Genomic DNA, 18804 nt, shown 5'->3' with positions numbered 1-18804 from the left:
CTTAAAAAATGTTGAGAAGAAAGTTATAATTTCTCATAGTTTTCTTTATTTCTGTGCTTAGTTTCTCATATTTTTCTTTGATTTTTGTGTTTCAAATTTTCTGCGGTTTGGTTATGAATTTTGGTTTCCAATACCTGGTTAAAACTTAAAACAAAATGATAAACATTCATTTAGAAAATTAAATTAATTTAATGCTTCAGTAATCCCGTGAAAAAGATTAAAAAGAAAATATTAGAGTAAAAAAAAAAGTACCCAAGTATTTCGTCGAACACAATTGATTTGTTCATTAAAGAGAGTTTTGCAAAGAGTTTGACCAATGTTTATTTAGAAAGTTTATCAACCATTCTGAATCAAAGATCATAACTACCACAACAGCATCAACAGCAAAAGATCTCTTTCAGAATTTTAATTCATAATAAAAACAGATTAGTGAAGAAATAAAAAGGAAGAAAAGGGCAGAGGCAAAAGCAGCAAGCTAGATTATTAAGATTGGACATTTCAATTTAAAGCTCCACGATGTGTATGTTTTAGTGGGTTACTATTGCAATGTGGTAGAATGACAAGAGACATTTTCCGAGACTACTTCAAAATCATACAACAAAAACCCGCATTTACAGAACATCGAAGAGAGAAACATTTGTCATCTCAAACCATCAAGCACCGAATTTTCTTCATCACAAGAAGCCTCTTCTAGCATGTCGAGAAATCCTTTACGAGTGGTCCTTTCAACTGCAGAGGCATTATAATGAACCCCAAAAGTAGATGCTGCCTCAAACCTTGTCCACAATTCCTTCTTTAGAGTGTTCTCACCAGGACGTTTGCCCGTCCTGAATGTGCTCTCGGGTTCCTTCCACAGCGGAGTACTTTCTATAAGTGCTGAATTGCCTCCAAAAGGTTCTGTGCAGAAAGAGAAATGTTTGAATAAATTCATGTTTCGTATGACACCTGAGTATAATGAAACTAGATCTAAAAGAATAAAACAGAAACAATACCTGGGAGGTGAGATTTATTTGTCTGGTGACAGCCACTTTGAACATCATTTTCAGTTTCTTTTGATGGTGATGGGTTCAGTTGCAATTTTGCTCCAGAATCAACTGGCAAGGTATCATCAGCAGCAGCTTTTTCAGTTGATATCTCATCAGTTGGCTCCAACAAAACACAACTTTTTGGAGGTGAGAATTTCCAAAGTGGGGATGCTTCCAAGTCTTTCCAAACAATTCCAGATTTACAAGCTTGTCGTATCCCTAAAAGCTCTGGATACTTAAAAGCCAGACCATCAGAATCCTCACTACTGGAGGAGTCAGAAGATTGTGAACCTTTTTGAAGTCCAACAGGAAAGGGGGTGCACCTACGGTCTCTGGCATTGGGTTTACAACAGGACTCAGAAATGGGCTCAAGCATTACACAAGATTTAGGAGGGGACATTTTTAAACATGGAGTCATAACAAACATCGACTGGTCTCTTTTTGAAAACATTGATAAAGAATCAAAACTAGATTCTATTACGTTTCCCCTCATAGCAACTGTAGAATCAGCAGGTTTGCTTGGAGTTGGCTTTATCTCCACACCTTCAAGCAAATCATCATTTGCATCTCCAGGAATAGTTAACGGAGGAGGTATCTCAACAGTACTTTTGGAAGTTATCCTTTCAAAGCGTGATTTCGATGGGTCCTGGCATTTAGATGACAGTGTTTTTGACATAGGAAGAGGTGTGAGCAAAAACAGTTGTCTACCTCTCTCAATAGTGCAATTGGCACGCCAGGACACAAGGGGAGAAGGAGAGATTAATGTGTCCTCATTGTTTACTTCTTCTGGACTCCCAAATTCACAAACATTCTCGTCAATAGTTGTAGAAACAGTTTTACTGATCAAAGACTCTCCCAACTGCTTCTCAGACTCAATAGGACTGCAGAGCACCTTCTGAAATCTGGGGACCCATGGCTGTGATTGTAGAACATGATATTACAGGTCATTCTGCTATAAGATCTATGGAACCAAAAAACATATAGGCCGAAGAAACAGGAAAATTAGAAAATTAACCTTCAAAGTAGAAAGCATTTCTGATAAGACACTTGTGAAAGCTTCAACTTCTTTTCTCCCCTGCTTGCTCATTGTTTTCACTTTAAGCGCTTGCACAACAAGCTCATCAATCTGCAACTCAATGCATCAATTCTGCACAATCAGCCACAGCTAACAGTAAACCATGTTTATAATATAGATCATGAGAGTGAAAATGAAATTATTGTGATAAAACGAGGTCTATCTAAACCATGTCCAACGTCAAACACAACAATCTATGGTGTCTGAGCACACCCGTGCTTGGAAGCAAATTCTTAATTGCTCCAGTCAAAATCATAACAACCAGATTGAGTGTGAGATAAATGCATCGATAAAAGCCAACAAGATCTTACTAGTTACCGCCTTTGTTATAGAACAAACACATAAGGAGAGATAGGAATTTGAAATTTTTTTTCTTAATGGGGAGGAAGAAAAAGAATGCTTCTCTGCCAATGATCCCCCTTAGATCTTTTAACCATTCACCATTTCAGTTTATGCACATATGAGCTCATCTAATGAAATCACATGAGAATTAAGACCAACACATGACAATTAAGAACAACTTAAAAAATTCTAGAACCTAACACAGTCACCGCAGGATTAAGCTCAAATTTGCAGCCTAATGAACTTCAATTCCACTTCCAAATACCTAAAACAAAATAACATGCTATCAGGCATGGCAAATAAAAGTTAAAGGGAATTTCATTCCTAGCAACCAAACGCGGCCTTAGCGTAAATAGACATAATAAACACAAGCAACGGCAAAAAAATTTGTAGAATATGATTAATATAAATATACCTGTTGAAGAAGGGACGACAGATCGGACTGAACGAGCAAGAGCCGGTCTAGGGTACTGTCATCATCCAGTGCCTCGTCTTCGATTTGTCTATCGCTGCGCGATTTCTTCTTCAAATTCGCCGATTTCGAAAGCCTTCCCCCTCCATTATTGTTGTTCGGGAGATCCCGAAGCGGTTTCCTTACTGATTTTGGTTTCACTTCAGTTCTCGGCGGCATCGCGCTCCCCGATCTGGGAACCGGAAATTCGAAATGCGTGTGCTTTGATTTGAATTTTCCCAAGTTTTTGAGGCGGGACTTCTTCTTTTCTTTTTTCAAGTATTTTTTTAAAGAAAGAGACTGGGCCAGTGGGCTAGAGGCCCGGCCCACTGTTACTTTTTAAATAACAAATAAAAAGGAAAAATGCTATGCTCGTTAAAAAGAAACAAAAAAAAAAAAAACTTGAGAAAGTTTGAAACGAAAATCAACATTCACGGGCACGGGCATGTGCTTGGTGGATAAAATGGAGAGCACGATTAGCCGTTCCTTCACACAAATCATGCCCCCTCGATATTAAATATGGGAAGCAGCGAGAAACCGGGAAGTTTTTTCAAAGTTGGTCCACCTTGATCAGAAGTGAGCGTTTAGAGAGACTTAAATTAAGTCCATTTAAAGATTTGATCGAAGTGGATTTTCCTTCTTTTCTCTCTATCTCCGAACTCTCGCACTAAAAAAGCAAATGTTGAGAGTTCAATCTCTTTCCTCTCTCTTTCATTTTCTTTCTTTCTTTCTTTCTTTCTTCCGGTTCGTTCCATTTATTAAGCCTTTCAATTAAATGAATTATAATCAAGGCTCAGTTATATAACACACGTTTTTTCAAGTGAACCCAAAAAATTGACTTTAGTGTCTGAGGATTAACACCATAAAAATCTCCAACATCCCCCCTAATCCTTATCTGTGAACCCAGATATTTTCTGGGAAAGTGACCGTGGTTGTTTGTGTTTGCTCGAGAAAAAAGCTGCTGGTCGAAAATCGTCTCCCCCCATTATTACAAATTTAGGTGTTGGCGTCAGCATCTGGTCGCTCCTCAAACACGACTGGATTTCAGCAGCAACAGCATGGCCGATCATTTCGCTGAAATAAAACTTGCAGAACAAAAAAGCTACAACTCCATTCCCTTCCCTTGGGTTCTGACACCAAACTCTACAACAAATCTGTCTTTTCTGACGGAAACAATCAGAACCCAGAAGCCATTTCTCGAATCTTTATTGCTCAAAGCAGGGGCCGTGCTTCTCAGAGGGTTCGATGTCAAGACAGCCAATGACTTCAACGACGTCGTTGAGGCTTTTGGCTACGAGGAGTTGCCCTACGTCGGCGGTGCTGCTCCCAGAAGCCACGTTGTTGGTCGAGTTTTTACTGCCAATGAATCTTCACTTGATCGTAACATTCCTTTTCACCAGGAAATGGCTTTGGTAATGTTTTTGGTTTCTGGCTTTGAGCAGTTACAAATTTGACCCAAAAACTAAACCTGCTTTTATTGTTGCCTCTATTAGTAATCATTTACAACAAAATAACCTCTATCTCTTTCACAAATTTAACCTTTGATGTATCCTTTATTATAATTTTACCCCAATTAGTGAATTAGATTTTCGAAAACAAAATGCCCTCACAGTGAAGAAACAAGCAAATGGACATATGTTTGGCAATTGGCAGCGATGCTGGTGTCGTTGAAAGCACATTTAAATTGTCAAAATTTGTGTTTTTACTTATTTTATATCAGTATTTGAAGGAAACAAAAGGATGTGCTTTTTCTAGAAGTCATTTTTGGGTTAGAAAATCAAATTGATCTTGTAATGTAAGTATGCAACAAGAAGCTTTATTTCGAATTCCTTTGCACAGGCTTGAGCGTTACATGCTGGTTAGTAGATTCCACATGCGAGCTAAGTCACCAACTATGTTATTTGATACAGAATTTACTGTTGGTACTTTGCTTTGTCTTTGTATTGGACTCACAATTACTGTGCTTTTTCTGCTCAGCTTCCTCAGTTCCCGTCAAAGTTGTTCTTCTTCTGTGAAGTAGAGCCAGTAAGTGGAGGAGACACTCCTCTAGTCCTTAGCCACATTGTCTACGAGAGGATGAAAGAGAGTTACCCTGAATTTGTTCAACAACTAGAGCAGGATGGATTGATTTATACCAGAATATATCAAGAAAAGGATGATCTTTCATCTCCGACCGGCCGCGGCTGGAAATCCATTTTCTTGACTGAAGACAAGAGCCTCGCCGAGGAAAGGTTTGTGTTAACTTGATCATGTTATTAGTACTTGAGAACTTCAGATTATTGAAATTCATATCAATTGGTATATGCGTGCCCTTTATCTTTAGATCAATAATACATGAGCAACAAGTTTCTATTGCATCAAAGCCTAAAAGCCAATTGGGCTAAGGTGCTAGCTTTTAATCCACGTTATTTGACAGTTACAATGTTCACGTCAATACTCTTTTGAGCATTATAAACTTCTATTCAATTAGCGATGATATAATATGGTTCTATCAAATCTTTCAACAGGGCTGCTAATTTGGGCTTGAAATTGGAGTGGATGGAAGACGGTGGAGTGAAGACAGTGTTGGGTCCAATCCCAGCTGTTACGTATGATAAAATCAGGCAACGGAAGATTTGGTTCAATAGCATAGTAATGGCTTATACATGCTGGAAAGACACACAAAATGATCCTGTTAAGGCAGTCACTTTTGGGAATGGTAGTCCATATCCAGAGGATATCGTCTACAACTTAATGAAAATCCTTGAAGAGGAATGTGTTGCCATCCCTTGGCAGAATGGCGACGTTCTGCTGATAGATAACTTGGCTGTGCTTCATGCCCGTAGATCATCCAGTCGTCCTCGCCATATATTGGCTTCTCTTTGCAAGTAGAAAATAAACTCTATTCTTGTGATTTTTATTTTTTTTTTTTGATACACTATTCTTGTGAATTTAATTTCATGCTACTGGTATGCCTGCATTCTTGATTTCACGTTGGACTCCACCTTCCATGATTTGGGTTGATGCGTTTGTGTTCGTCTCATGTTTTATTCACGTCATTTTGAATTTGAGGTAAATATAATGGTACGGGTTCAGGTATCCGAATCGAATGGACTGATCTGAAACGCTTTTGGGTCTCACATTCTAGAGTTAGACTATTGGCACCCCTCTAATCTCCTCATAAGACCTAATTTTTAGTTATATTCATTTTATTTCTGAAAATGTCCCTTTTTTAAGATATACTTTTCTAAGGTCTCAATTTTTATTTGATTTGTTCTATTGTTAAAACTCAAAGTATTATTGTGCTATTTTTTTCATTATTTTTTATTTTATTATTATCCTACACAAATTAAAAAGTTATATGGTTGATAAGTTTTTTATTGTTAATCATTGGCTGAAATAATATCAATTTGAAATTATAATTTCAATGTAATTTTAAGTATAAAAATATTTAATTAATAAGGAATCAAAATAGAATAATAGATTATTCTAAATTTATATAATTTATTTTAGTTAGATAGGAAGTAACATATAAATTTTTTTTTTAAGGATTGATTATGAATTAAGTAATTTGTTGGAAAAAAATTTATATGTGTTTAATTTTCAATTGTCCTTAACTGTAAGTCTATTGTAGGGGGGTTTTGTAAGAAAAATGCAGGGGTGCCAATAGCTCGACTCCACATTCTAATATCTATAGTCCTGGGCCCAATTAGGGTCCAGTTCAGAATCTCGTATCAAAATGAATCTAGACGCGGATACCGTCCAGATGAAATCCCACAGATACCCTTAAAATAAAAATCTCTATGTTACTAAATACGTCACAAAAACTCTACAAAACAGCACGACATCAACAAGAAACGGCAGCGTCAGCACCAACTCTTGTCTCTTTGATCACCTTGAAACTCCGCAGCACTGCAAACAAAAAAACCATCGGCATGGCAGATCATTTCATAGAAATCAAAATCCCACAACAAAGAAACTACAACAACATCAACAATTCCTGTCCTTTCCCTTCAGTTCTCTCTCCAAACCCAGCAACAACGGCAACAGTTTCTCGTTTGGCTGAAAAAGTCAGAACCCAGAAGCCGTTTCTCGACTCTTTGTTGCTGAAAGCAGGATCAGTTCTTTTCAGGGGATTTGATGATGTGAAGACAGCCAAAGAATTCAACGACGTCGTTGAGGCTTTTGGTTACGAGGAGCTGCCTTATGTGGGCGGTGCGGCTCCCAGAACCAACATTGTTGGTAGGGTTTTTACGGCCAATGAGTCCCCGCCTGATCAGAAGATTCCTTTTCACCATGAAATGGCTCAGGTCTGCGGGTTTATTTATTTGTTTATTTTGGTGGTAAACTCTGTCTTTTGAGCATTTATTTGACTTTGAGTGTGATTTAATTTGATCAGAGCGGAGTTGTATGTTTGGAGTACTGTTGAATTGATCCGTTAAAAGCACTTTTGAATTGTCAAAAGTTTTCTTCTTTTAAATTTTTTTTGGAAGGGACAAAATTCGCTTAGCAAAGCAATTGATGAATGATTAGCGTTTCTCTTTTTAGAACTCAGAAAGTGCTTTTGTAAGATGCTGTTTATTTAACACAGTAGCTAGAGTGCAATCTACCCACTTGACAGCAAGAGCACCTCAATTCTGAACATAAATATTCTGAGTTGCCTAAAGCTGTTTAAGCTTGACTTTCATTTAATCTATTTAGCTTCACATGTTTGTTAGTAGTTTGATCAACTAAAGTGTTATCTGATGCAAAGTTCATAGCCTTATCTATTGCTTTTAGTTGGTTTCATCTATGTTTTGGACTCACAGTGCTTATTCGACAGGTTCCTGAGTTCCCATCAAAATTATTCTTCTTTTGTGAAGTGGAGCCAGGAAGTGGGGGAGAAACTCCAATTGTCCTAAGTCACATTGTCTATGAGAGAATGAAGCATAAATACCCTGACTTCGTTGAACAATTAGAACAGCATGGGTTGATTTATACACGTGTGTTAGGAGAAAAGGATGATCCTTCATCTCCAATTGGCCGTGGCTGGAAATCCACTTTCTTGACTGAAGACAAGAGTATTGCTGAAGAAAGGTTTGTGATTTGATCACTAACTAATAGTTGAAATGATTAAGATTCATATAATTTGGTATGCGTAATGTTGTTTGCTTTTTGCATCAATAAATGCATCAGAAACTTCCAGCATTTAGATGATATATTCACACTTCAAATGATGGACAATTAGAGCATTTCTATGCCTAAGAACAGAGACTGAGGGCTCATTTGAAATTAATTAACGTAGCTTTTTCTTTTCTCATGGCTGGTGTAAAATGAAATCACTAGCCGTTGAGTATAAAAAGGCAGACAATTCTTTTTTTATCAAACACTTTAGCTGCTAAACTGTCAAATTAAGTAGAAGCATTGAAAATATAAACTGTAAAATGATGCAAGTAACAGTATTTAGGCCAATATGCTAGTGCTGGAAGATTCGACTGTTAGAATGTTCTTGATTATACTCTGTTTAGCTTAGATTCTTTTCTTAACCTCGAGATAATATTGATGTAGCTCTATTGAATCTTTCAACAGGGCAGCTAGGCTGGGAATGAAGTTGGAATGGATGGAGGATGGTGGAGTGAAGACGATAATGGGGCCAATTCCAGCTATAAAGTATGACGAATCTAGGCAACGAAAAATTTGGTTCAACAGCATGGTAGCTGCTTATACAGGATGGAAAGATGATCGAAATGATCCTGTCAAGGCAGTCACTTTTGGGAATGGTAAGCCGTTGCCAGCTGATATTGTGCATGACTGTCTGAATATTCTTGAAGAGGAAAGTGTTGCGATCCCTTGGCAGAAAGGTGATGTTTTGCTGATAGATAACTGGGCCGTGCTACATGCCCGAAGATCGTTTAATCCTCCTCGCCGTATATTAGCTTCACTTTGCAAGTAAGAAAATGCGCTTCCCTTGTGCGTGATTTCTCATGATCATATGGCTGCTGCTTGTACACTGTGGCTGTCATCTGATATGTGCAAATTATGCATGCATGCAATATGTTCGTGGGTGGCCAAAGCGGCGTTGATGATGAAGCAGAGAAAGTCACATTTGTTGAGATGGTCAACTCAGTAGACTTAGTCAACCTAATTAGGTAGTTGGATAAATAAGCTGCTTAACTTAAGCATAAGTGGTAGCATGGTAGCATGTTTGTTTCCTATTATTTTGGCTTGCTGTTGCAGTTGTTTTGCTACATTATTTGTCACATTTGTAAGGCTATAAATAGCTAAAAGCATCTGAATAATGGAGGACAGATTTTCAGCAACAAAGAACTCTTCCTTTCTCTCTTTTTCCTTAACTTCTTCGACTTCTTCTTCTTCTTCTTTTCTAAGTTCATTCTTATCATCATCTTGTCTGTCAACGTGGACATTTTAGGCTGACTTGGTGGTGAAGAAATATAGAACATGTGAACGTACAAATAAACGTAGAGCATGTTTTCGAGATGATGTTTTGATTCTGATCAGTAAGCCATTGAATTCACATATTTATCAATTGTTGTTGCTGTCTGGTTTCTTATTGGTGCGCAATTGCAAACGGTTTCAAGCCCATTCCAGAATGAAGCCTTTAGTAGTTGCCATTAATTGTAAAATCATACAATTGATACTAGGCTTGAAACTCTTAAAAAGTTTTCATGCACCGTCATTTTAAGTAATCTTCATTTCATGCCTCCGTTAAACGCTTCTTCATCTAATGCGCTGCCCAGAGCCTCCCAACACTTGGCTGCAATGCTGCCCTGATTGGTTTGGTTGGACACTTTTCAAGCATAAATTGCATTTATTCGAGGGATTACATATCGAATAAATAAATTGGATATCCAATGCCAATACAACGATGACAAACGCTTGATTTAAAGCATGAAAGAGTAAGAGACCTTTGTAACTCTCTTGTGTTCATGACATCTAGTTCATTGTTGATTTTTGCTTTTTGGTGTATTTTATGCTTTCTTGTATTTCTCTTGAACTTAGAAATTTTAGTTTATATCTCCCTTCATATTTCTTTACTATTTGATGATCTATATTACAAAAAAGAGTCCAGCTTAACTGTCTCTTTTGAAGGAAATATGTGTGTGTATGTATATGAAAGAAAGTTTTTTGGGCTTGTATTAGTGACTTATATTTAGAGATGATTGTTTTTTAACTTAATGACTTAAAGTAACTTAATTAATTAAGTTAAATAAAGGTGTTTGTTTTTATAATGACAATTTTTACTTAATAAAATAAGTTAATTTTTCTAACCTTTTATTGAATAGAGAAATTTGAGTCAGCCAATTAATTTATAATGTCAAAAATATCTCTATTTTGTAATTTATTTTTCATACATATCCCAAAGCCTACCCATACACGTTTATCTACTAATAATCTCATTTTTATTTTTTTTCAACCGCTATGGAATCCCTCCTCACTTTTCTTCTCTTATCAAGTTCTGGAATCTCCCATTATCGGTAATCAAAGAATGTATTATTCTTAAACTTTTTATGTAATTAAATAATTTATTTTTATTAACAAAGAAATTATATATTATAATTTCAAAATCATTATGTACTTACTTGAATATGATTTTGCTTATATATGATAAAATATTATGGTAATTATGTTCTTTGAGATATATATTATTTATTTAACATTCAAATTTGATAAAGATATTATGGTAATTATGTTCTTTGAAATATATATTATTTATTTAACATTCAAATTTAATAAAGATAAAAATGTAAAAATACATATATTTAGTCGTTAAAGTTAGAAAAAAAATAATTTGACACTTATTTTCAAAGATTCAGATTAAAAAAAATATATATTATTCAGATTCAGATATTCAAGTTTATCTATACTTCAAATCAATTTAGTTCTATTCAAATTTTTTATAAAAAAAAAAATGCTACCTTAATCGAGTGGTGAGATGTGTAAGTTCCAACTCGAGTCTATTAAGGGAACTCACTTAAGTGAATTCTCACATATTTTCTAAAATACAATTTGGGTGAAAGTACACATTTTCCCATTTATCTCCAGCTGGTATGATCTCTTAAAAAAATAAAATAAACACTGACTTTTGAACAGAATAAATTAAAAAAGAAAGAGAAAGAAGAACCATTACCCAAGCCAAGAATTAAACTTGGGGCTTGCGTGCATTACAAAAGCAATTGAACCTTTCCTCAGGTACATTATCCCATTTTATATTGGATCAAAATTTTCTCACAAATGAAATTTTGAAATGATGAAGAAACTAAATCGACACAATACAAAGGGGGAAAAAAATGGACGAATAACCTATAAACACTACTATAAGCACTTTAGAGAAAAATAGTGCTAATATACACACATAACTAAGGAAGATGAATAGGAAAAAGTGGGGTAGAGAAGAAGTAAGGACGTCAAAAGTGGGAAAGAGAACCCATTGCTGCTGTTATCTTCCTTGGACAAGGCCACTAAATACTTGGCTATTCCCGGCAAGAGTTGCCTCCCACTCTACAGATGACAAAAGGATCTGTGACAGGGAAATAACCACTTGCTTCATGTCGGGCCGCAGGATGGGATCCTCATCTACACATTGCTTTGCGAGCATGGCCATCTAGACAAATAAATATTCCAGCAAGAAGAAGTAATGAGGTGAGTTTCTATTTTGTATTGGCGCAATAGAAGTGTCTATTTCTTGACTTCTAAGAGAAAGCTGAGTTCTTTAAAGCCACTAACTTCGATATGCAAAGCTGGGTTCCCTACAAAACCTTAGGGGGAGCATAGACAAAAATGGACTGTTTCTCTGTTACAATTGCTTTTTCAGATCATAACACTCAGTCATATTATTCTTTATAGGTTATGTCACTTCTTTCTCTACATTATGTCTTTGATCGTTATAGTACAAGGGCATTTTTTACTATACGGATGAAAGTATTGTTGAAGAGTGATGGAATTTGTCTACACTGCACCAGGCAATGTGTATTAGCTGAGGTTTTCCCAGAAAAAATATACCAAGAGAGATCAGGAGAAGGTTAAATTTACCTTGAATAAGCAATCATGGGGATATAAATCCATCATATTAGGATCAATATAATCTTTCAAGCTTGACATGCTCATTGAGTCGGGTGAGTTCCTAAGCGCTGCCAACATCTGTAATGTAACAAAGACAACAGATGTAACAAAGACAAAGGGAATTAGTGAGAAAATAACATATCTATCTATTGCATCATTTCTTAGAATTATGCAGTAGCAGAACATACAAAAGATGCCAGTGAACGTCTTTCTTGATTTTTTGACACCATCCCTTCAGTTCTTATGATAGCCTCCTTCCCTGATATGATCTCAAAAAGAACAACACCAAATGCATACACATCACTTTTGGCAGTAGCCAGGCCATCAGTCAAGTATCTGCAGACACAAGTAACAAAACAGATTAAAAGCTGAAAATTTTGTCAAGGATGCACAGTACCAACAAAAATATCATTACATACTCTGGTGCCAAATAACCAAAGGTACCAACAACTTTGGTTGCTGTAGCTTCTCCATCACTTGTTTTTCCAACAAGTTTTGCCAACCCAAAATCTGAAATCTACAAAGAGGGAATAGTAATAGCATCAGTGAGAATATTTATATACTAACAATTCATAAATGAAAAATATAACAAGATTTAAAATGCAAAAACCTTTGCTCGAAAAGCACTGTCAAGTAAAATGTTGCTTGACTTGATATCACGATGGACATAGTGAGTTTTAGTATGTTCATGGATATATTCCAGACCTCTGGCAGCATCAAGTGCAATCTGCACCCTCATGATCCAAGATAATGAGGTTTGACCTTCAAGCAAGTTAAACATTTCCCACTGTAAGTACATGAAACATATTGTGGCAGCAAAGAAGACATGTTGGTAACTAATATTCTTATTGAGAAAACTGTTAAGTAGATGTTGGTAACTAATATTCAACAGAGTGTCTTTAATCCAACTGAGATTCTTGACCACGGGCATTAAACCTCAGGACAAGAACAATAGCATCTCCAGTATTTGAAAAGTTATGACATCTACCTAAGCTAGAGTAAATAAGATTTTAGCTTATCATAATTGGTATATCGGTATTTTGAAAACTCAATATGATAGTCAGGTAAAATCACCACCCCCCCCCCCCCCCCCCCAAAAAAAAAAAACAGAGAGAGAGTAATATGTCATAAAGAAAGCTTTAGCAAAATCTTACCCCTGTTCTGAGGATCATGTAAATGGCTTTTAAGCGAACCCTTTTGGGCATATTCATATATAAGGAAGAGCTCATCCTCTGTAGCAGCATAGCCAATCAATTCTACCTTGACAAGGTTTAAAACCAAGATAGGAGTCAAAGATATGAACAGCTGAAAGCAACATGCATGCTTCACAACTTATAATAATTGGTAATCATTCAAACTGCTAAGAGTATTACCAGGTTAGAATGATGAACTTTGCACAGGATTTTCATCTCTGCCATGAATTCTTTAGTTTTTGTAGCAGTCATCCTTTTGATAGCAACTTCCTAAATGGATGCAAATCCATTAACTTATGTCGACATGATGAATAAGAAAGGTAATTCGAAAATTATGTACACTACTGCAAAGTGCAAACCTGGTTTCGAATGTTGCCATAATACACAGAACCATATGTTCCATGGCCAAGAAGACTTGAATCAGAGAATCCTTCAGTTGCAAAAAGAATTTCATCATATGTGAAAACTACTGGCTTCTCCATGTCAAATACATCAGTCCCAAGAGCTGAAAAGAGAAAACAATATTATCAACTGAAGCACACCAAGCTCAAAATTTTAAAAGTAAAAGATCATTTAGTTGGAGAAGGGACACAAAACACTAAATCTGCAATTGAGAACAGTTGCAACACCCTAAACTTATATTCACTTTAACCACACAATATTATTATTTGGCATCCATTGAAGTTTGTCTTTGTAGATGAACTTACACATAAACAAATAAGTCAGCTGAATTCATTATATGATACTTGGAAATGTATATACGTCTAGAAGAAGTAAGGTGATACTTTGACTGATAGGCAACCAATCCAGAAAGATTCTACCAGCCATTCATACCCAAGAAAAAGGCATTTACCTATTTAAATCCTATACAATTCCCTCTGATAATGTCATTTATATTACATCAAGAATAGAAGCTTCCTCTCAGCTTTCTCTCAGCATCTACAATTTCAGGATACCGATGAAAAAGAATCACGTAACATGCAATTATTTACATGTTATGACTCAAAGAAACTTAGGAGCCTTTAGGCAACAATTCTAGATGATTATATCTTTAAAAATAAAAAAATAATTCGAAAATCTAGGAAAACTGCATTGATCAATAGTTTGAACATTACATTACCCTTGGGAATGGTGATGGGAGGGTTGCTAACTTCACCAGTGGTCTGTATATAATCACCAGACTTGCAGCAAATGTGCCTACCAGAACCACAACAAAAACTTGGCTTCTGAAGGATATGAAACTTATGAGAACTCCTGCCACCAGGATCCTTAGCACTGTTTCCTCGGGCCTCTTTAAAGCAGCTTGATGACCTCAACCAAATACAAACAGCTATGCTCAATATTATAAGACCAAGCCCAACCACTAAACCTCCTATGATCCATCCATATGACATTCGAGCCTTGCGATCCACTTGATTTCCTGAAAATAAAAATGTAGTTGGTCATTATGATCATGCTAGTTGGGGAAATTTAGAAAAATCAAGGAAGAAAAAGCAGGTATGATGAGATCTCTGTTTTTGTGTCTATTCAACTTGAGTGCAAGGGATTTTCGAAGGCTCAAAGATAAGCAATGCAAACTTGACTACATATATCTCAGTAACATTTTAGATTAATGATGTTTTATATACCATTAGACCACACTGTTATTGGTCCAAATAAGTTCTATCTACTTGACATTTAACTTCCATCAAGTCCAGTCAATAACAGCACCATTACTTATCCCAAAAGGGGGAAAAAAAGCACCATTAAACTTGAAAAAAAAAAAAATAACACAATGAATTTGACGAAACAGTTAAATATTTAATGAAAATTTGTGCTATCCATACCTGCAAAATCCTCAACAGAAGGCGCAGGAGCAGGAGGAGGAAGAGTGTCATTCTCCACAGGATAAGGCTCACCAGGAACTATAATAAAGCATATATTGTTAACTTGATAAATAAAAAAGAAACTGCTAGAAAAGAGGAAAATCCTTAAAAAATAAGTTTGGGAAAATGATAAATCGAACTAGTACAGCCGACAACAAGAACAATATAAACAAGAATTGAAGAAAAAAATCAACCTAATCCGAAGAGGAAATCAGTAAAAGAACACCACGAAACCAATTATGCTATTTTTCTATTTCTTTTCTTTCCCCATTGCAGCCTATGCAGAGACCGAGATGTGCCAGCTGTTAATGCTTAATCTCCATTTTCTTAGCATAAATTACAACTGATAATTTTTCCATTTTTTTCTCAAGAAAGTTCAGTCATTTATATTACAATGGAATGCTTACAAAAGCTAGCGAGCTCAAGTTAACAGAACTTATTCCAAGAGCTTTTGTTTCATCTTCGATGCCTGAATTTCCTATTGTTGCCTATAGGATTCTCCAAAGTTGTGGCAAATCGACAATGTGTAACAATGTATTATGCATAGCAAACATACATAATTCCCATCAATAACAACACAAAATATGCCAATCCTCCACATTTGGATACAAAATTCAAACCAATCTCTAAATACAAAATTACTGAACTACCTCAAGCAACCCAAAAGATAAATAGAAAAGGAAGGATAAGATTACTACCAACCTGAATTCAGTGGAATGTAGAACAGATCACCGGCAGTGACATTATTAGGATTCACAATTCCATTCACTTGCTCAATACTATCCATACTAACACCAAACCTGCTAGCCAAGGATTGCACCGTATCCCCGTCTTTCATCACATAACTCATCAAGTAATTCCACAGTCCACTCGAACAACCACAAAACAGCCCCAATGACACAACTGCCCCAGCTCTCGCCATTCTTGTACTATTATCCAAGATAGCAAGCCCATCATAAGCATTCACAACCACATCATACACATACCCACCACTAGATTTCACTGTAAATGTGGTGTTACTCACATAATTCCTAGTTGTTGACAGACAAGAACAGTTTTTCTTAATAAAGATGTAATTTTTCTCATTCCCTTCCACAGTCACATCTTTTGGTAACACATCAAACATGCTTTGGATCACCGACAGTGTCTGGTTTGGTTGCATTTCATAAGCCAAAAACGTTGTGCATAGCCTGGTTGTGTCCGTACAGTTCATGGGCTGTCTGTATGAATTTAAAGATTCAATTCTTGAAACAAAAACAAGAACACATAGCCAAATCAACAAATGTAACCTTCCAAAATCCATTCTTTGATTTTCAGCTATCAGTACTTAGCTGAGACACTAAAGTATAGCTCAACAAGAATGGAGAAAATGATCTTAGAAACTTTAAAAAAAAAAAAAGATAAATTTTTATTCTCAATAATAGATTTGGAATTGATATAAAACCAAAAAAGTAAGATGGGTATCCTGAAAAAAAAATGAGAGAAATGGGATTTTTTTGGTTTTCTTGGAGGAAGTTAAAATGATTAAGGAGGTTTGAAGGACAATAGAAAAAAGGAATGAAGGGGGGAGTGTGAAGAAAGAAACAGCATGTTTTTTGCCAAATTTATGTTTTGTTTTGTTTGGTTTGGTTTGGTTTGGTTTTTGCAGAGTAAGCTGGTAACTGCTTACAGCCTTGCGCTGTGAAAAGAGAAAGCGACTTTCGGACAAGCAGTCTGCAAAAAGAGAGATGAGGATTAGATGAGTTACAATTACAAACAGAGAAGTTACAGAACCACCCACCTGCAGATTTTTGGGTACATTTTTTTATTGTACCAAACTGGCCCTTTTTTATTTAAAAATGGTGGAAAATTCACAAATCTCAAAAAATTTATTATTGTTGATGTTGTTTTTTTTTCTTTAGAGGTTTTATTTTGGACTTCTATTCTATGAACATTATTAGAATTTACTGCAGCCAGCATTGATTTTTGTTTTTATATTTTTTTGGTAAAGGAGATGAAAAAATAAATTTGATACTTTATGACTACCATCTAACTAGTTAATACGTTTTTTTCCCTTTTATTATGGAACTTGGATCTCACTTTTAATAAAAATTACTTATAATGAATACATTATAATCTGAAACAATACATAATGATTACATACATTATAATTTGGAACAATACATAACAATTAGACACTAATAATATATTAACAGTTTATTATTGAAACACTTTTTCTTTTAACGAAAAACTTTTGTTTAGGAAATCTCTTTAATGAGTATAGTACGTAAGTCAAGTCAATAATGAATAAATCATACATATACTAAATAAATAGCTCATAAGATTAACTTTAATATCATGATGAATACATCACAAAAAAGATAAGATAAAATTACAAAGAAATGGGATAAGATTTCTTATACGCATATATAAAAGAGATTAAAGAGAAAAAAAGTACAATGAAGTTGTTTAAAAAATTCTAAAAAAATAGAGTATTCACAATTTTTTTCTTGTTGAATAATAAGTAAAAAAATGCGATATCTTAACGTAATAAAAAGATTAATTTTAATATTAGGATTTATCTCACACCATGTGACCCATCTAAAAAATTAGTATTATATTTATATAGGCACGTTTTATATTCTCTAAAATAAGAATAACAGTAAACTTTTTGGGCAAAAAAAAAAAAAGAGAATGGGACTATGGGAGGAAATTATTTTTGTTTCTTAGAAAAGGAAAAAGAAAAAAAAAGGAAATGAATTTCCAAAAAGAGTAAGGGTAAAATTGGAAAATGAATTCACGAGATAATAGTAATGAAGGCTAGATACGGGGAAAAGAATGGCACAAGTTGCGAAGAGCTGGAAATTGATATTGACACTTCTGGTGGGTCCCAACGTGTCCAGCAATATCTCCAATTAGAGTCAACCTACCATGCAGCGCTGTATCTCATACAGCACATGCATGCAACCGGTACAACCGGTTTTTAACCGGATAATATAATGAAAATTATATTTTTATTTGTTTTTAATGTGAAAAAATTATGAAAAAATTTGGAAAAAAAAGAGTAAAATTTTAATTAAATAAGGAAAAAGATTGTAATAATTTAAAATTTAAAAATAGTACAAAAAATATAAACATATCACAAAATGGTTACATTCCTACTTATTTTGTCACATTCCAATATTTATAATGCATATTTCAAGTTTACTTTTCAAATTCCTATTTCTAGTAATGATTTATCTAAATTTTTGTAAGTTGTTTCAACTCATTTTCCCACTAGCTTTTGGTTCTATATTTCCACTCTTTTCATCAACTTCCATATTTTTTGATAGATATTTCAAGTTTATTTTCATATCTCTACAATTTGTTAAACTTTATCTAGTTTTTGGTAAATTATTTCGATTTATTTTTCCACCACTTTTTTGTTCTATATTCCTACTCGTTTTATTAAATTCCAACATTTTGTTTAGAAATTTCAAGTTCAATTTTTAGATCTCTATTTTCTGTTAAAATTTATCAAATTCTTGTTAAGTTATTTCAACTTTTGGGTTAACTTCTTCTACTCTTGTTTCCACTACTTTTTGGTTCTTTATTCCAATTCTTTTAATTGATTTCTAATATTTTGGTTAAATATTTCAAGTTCATTTTATAGATCTCAACTTATTGTTAAACTTTATCATATTCTTGTTAAGTTCTTCGAACTTTTAGGTTATGCTCCCCAACTCTTGTTTCCACCATTTTTTTTGTTTTATATTTCTACTCTTTTCATTGAATTTAAGTATTTTTCGTGAATGTTTCAAGTTTATTTTTTGATCCCTAATTATTGTTGGATTTA

General features: G+C 34.8%; 4 protein-coding genes across 5 annotated transcripts; 2 read left to right on the top strand and 2 right to left on the bottom strand.

The window, feature by feature from the left end:
• Positions 1-469: 469 nt before the first annotated feature.
• Positions 470-3293, bottom strand: LOC102611238 (uncharacterized). 2 transcript variants are annotated; one of them, XM_006465633.4, is made up of 4 exons: positions 2858-3293; positions 2041-2151; positions 993-1941; positions 470-897 (listed from the first exon to the last, which is right to left on the bottom strand). In XM_006465633.4, exons 1-4 carry the CDS (start codon positions 3071-3073, stop codon positions 641-643), a joined length of 1533 nt encoding a protein of 510 aa, XP_006465696.2. In that variant the 5' UTR covers positions 3074-3293; the 3' UTR covers positions 470-640. The 2 variants fall into 2 exon arrangements, with proteins under 2 accessions (XP_006465696.2, XP_015387040.2); XM_015531554.3 differs by having other exon boundaries at positions 2041-2172; positions 2858-2997.
• Positions 3294-3529: 236 nt separating this feature from the next.
• On the top strand, positions 3530-5864 carry LOC102611518 (clavaminate synthase-like protein At3g21360). The gene is made up of 3 exons (XM_006465634.4): positions 3530-4305; positions 4871-5124; positions 5401-5864. The coding sequence occupies exons 1-3, from the start codon at positions 3952-3954 to the stop codon at positions 5762-5764; spliced, it is 972 nt and encodes a 323-aa protein (XP_006465697.2). The 5' UTR covers positions 3530-3951; the 3' UTR covers positions 5765-5864.
• A 774-nt stretch (positions 5865-6638) lies between these two features.
• LOC102611809 (clavaminate synthase-like protein At3g21360) lies at positions 6639-9204 on the top strand. The gene is made up of 3 exons (XM_006465635.4): positions 6639-7182; positions 7695-7948; positions 8441-9204. Exons 1-3 carry the CDS (start codon positions 6676-6678, stop codon positions 8802-8804), a joined length of 1125 nt encoding a protein of 374 aa, XP_006465698.3. The 5' UTR covers positions 6639-6675; the 3' UTR covers positions 8805-9204.
• A 1779-nt stretch (positions 9205-10983) lies between these two features.
• LOC102612098 (lysM domain receptor-like kinase 3) lies at positions 10984-16832 on the bottom strand. The gene is made up of 11 exons (XM_006465636.4): positions 15693-16832; positions 14952-15029; positions 14246-14545; positions 13485-13630; positions 13306-13395; positions 13087-13192; positions 12543-12694; positions 12352-12449; positions 12121-12268; positions 11903-12010; positions 10984-11474 (listed from the first exon to the last, which is right to left on the bottom strand). The coding sequence occupies exons 1-11, from the start codon at positions 16291-16293 to the stop codon at positions 11310-11312; spliced, it is 1992 nt and encodes a 663-aa protein (XP_006465699.2). The 5' UTR covers positions 16294-16832; the 3' UTR covers positions 10984-11309.
• Between the last annotated feature and the right edge of the window lie 1972 nt (positions 16833-18804).

This window comes from Citrus sinensis, chromosome 7 (genome assembly GCF_022201045.2).
Source record: "Citrus sinensis cultivar Valencia sweet orange chromosome 7, DVS_A1.0, whole genome shotgun sequence".
In the NCBI taxonomy this organism is placed as follows: domain Eukaryota; kingdom Viridiplantae; phylum Streptophyta; class Magnoliopsida; order Sapindales; family Rutaceae; genus Citrus; species Citrus sinensis.
This window is presented reverse-complemented; position numbering and strand designations above follow the sequence as displayed.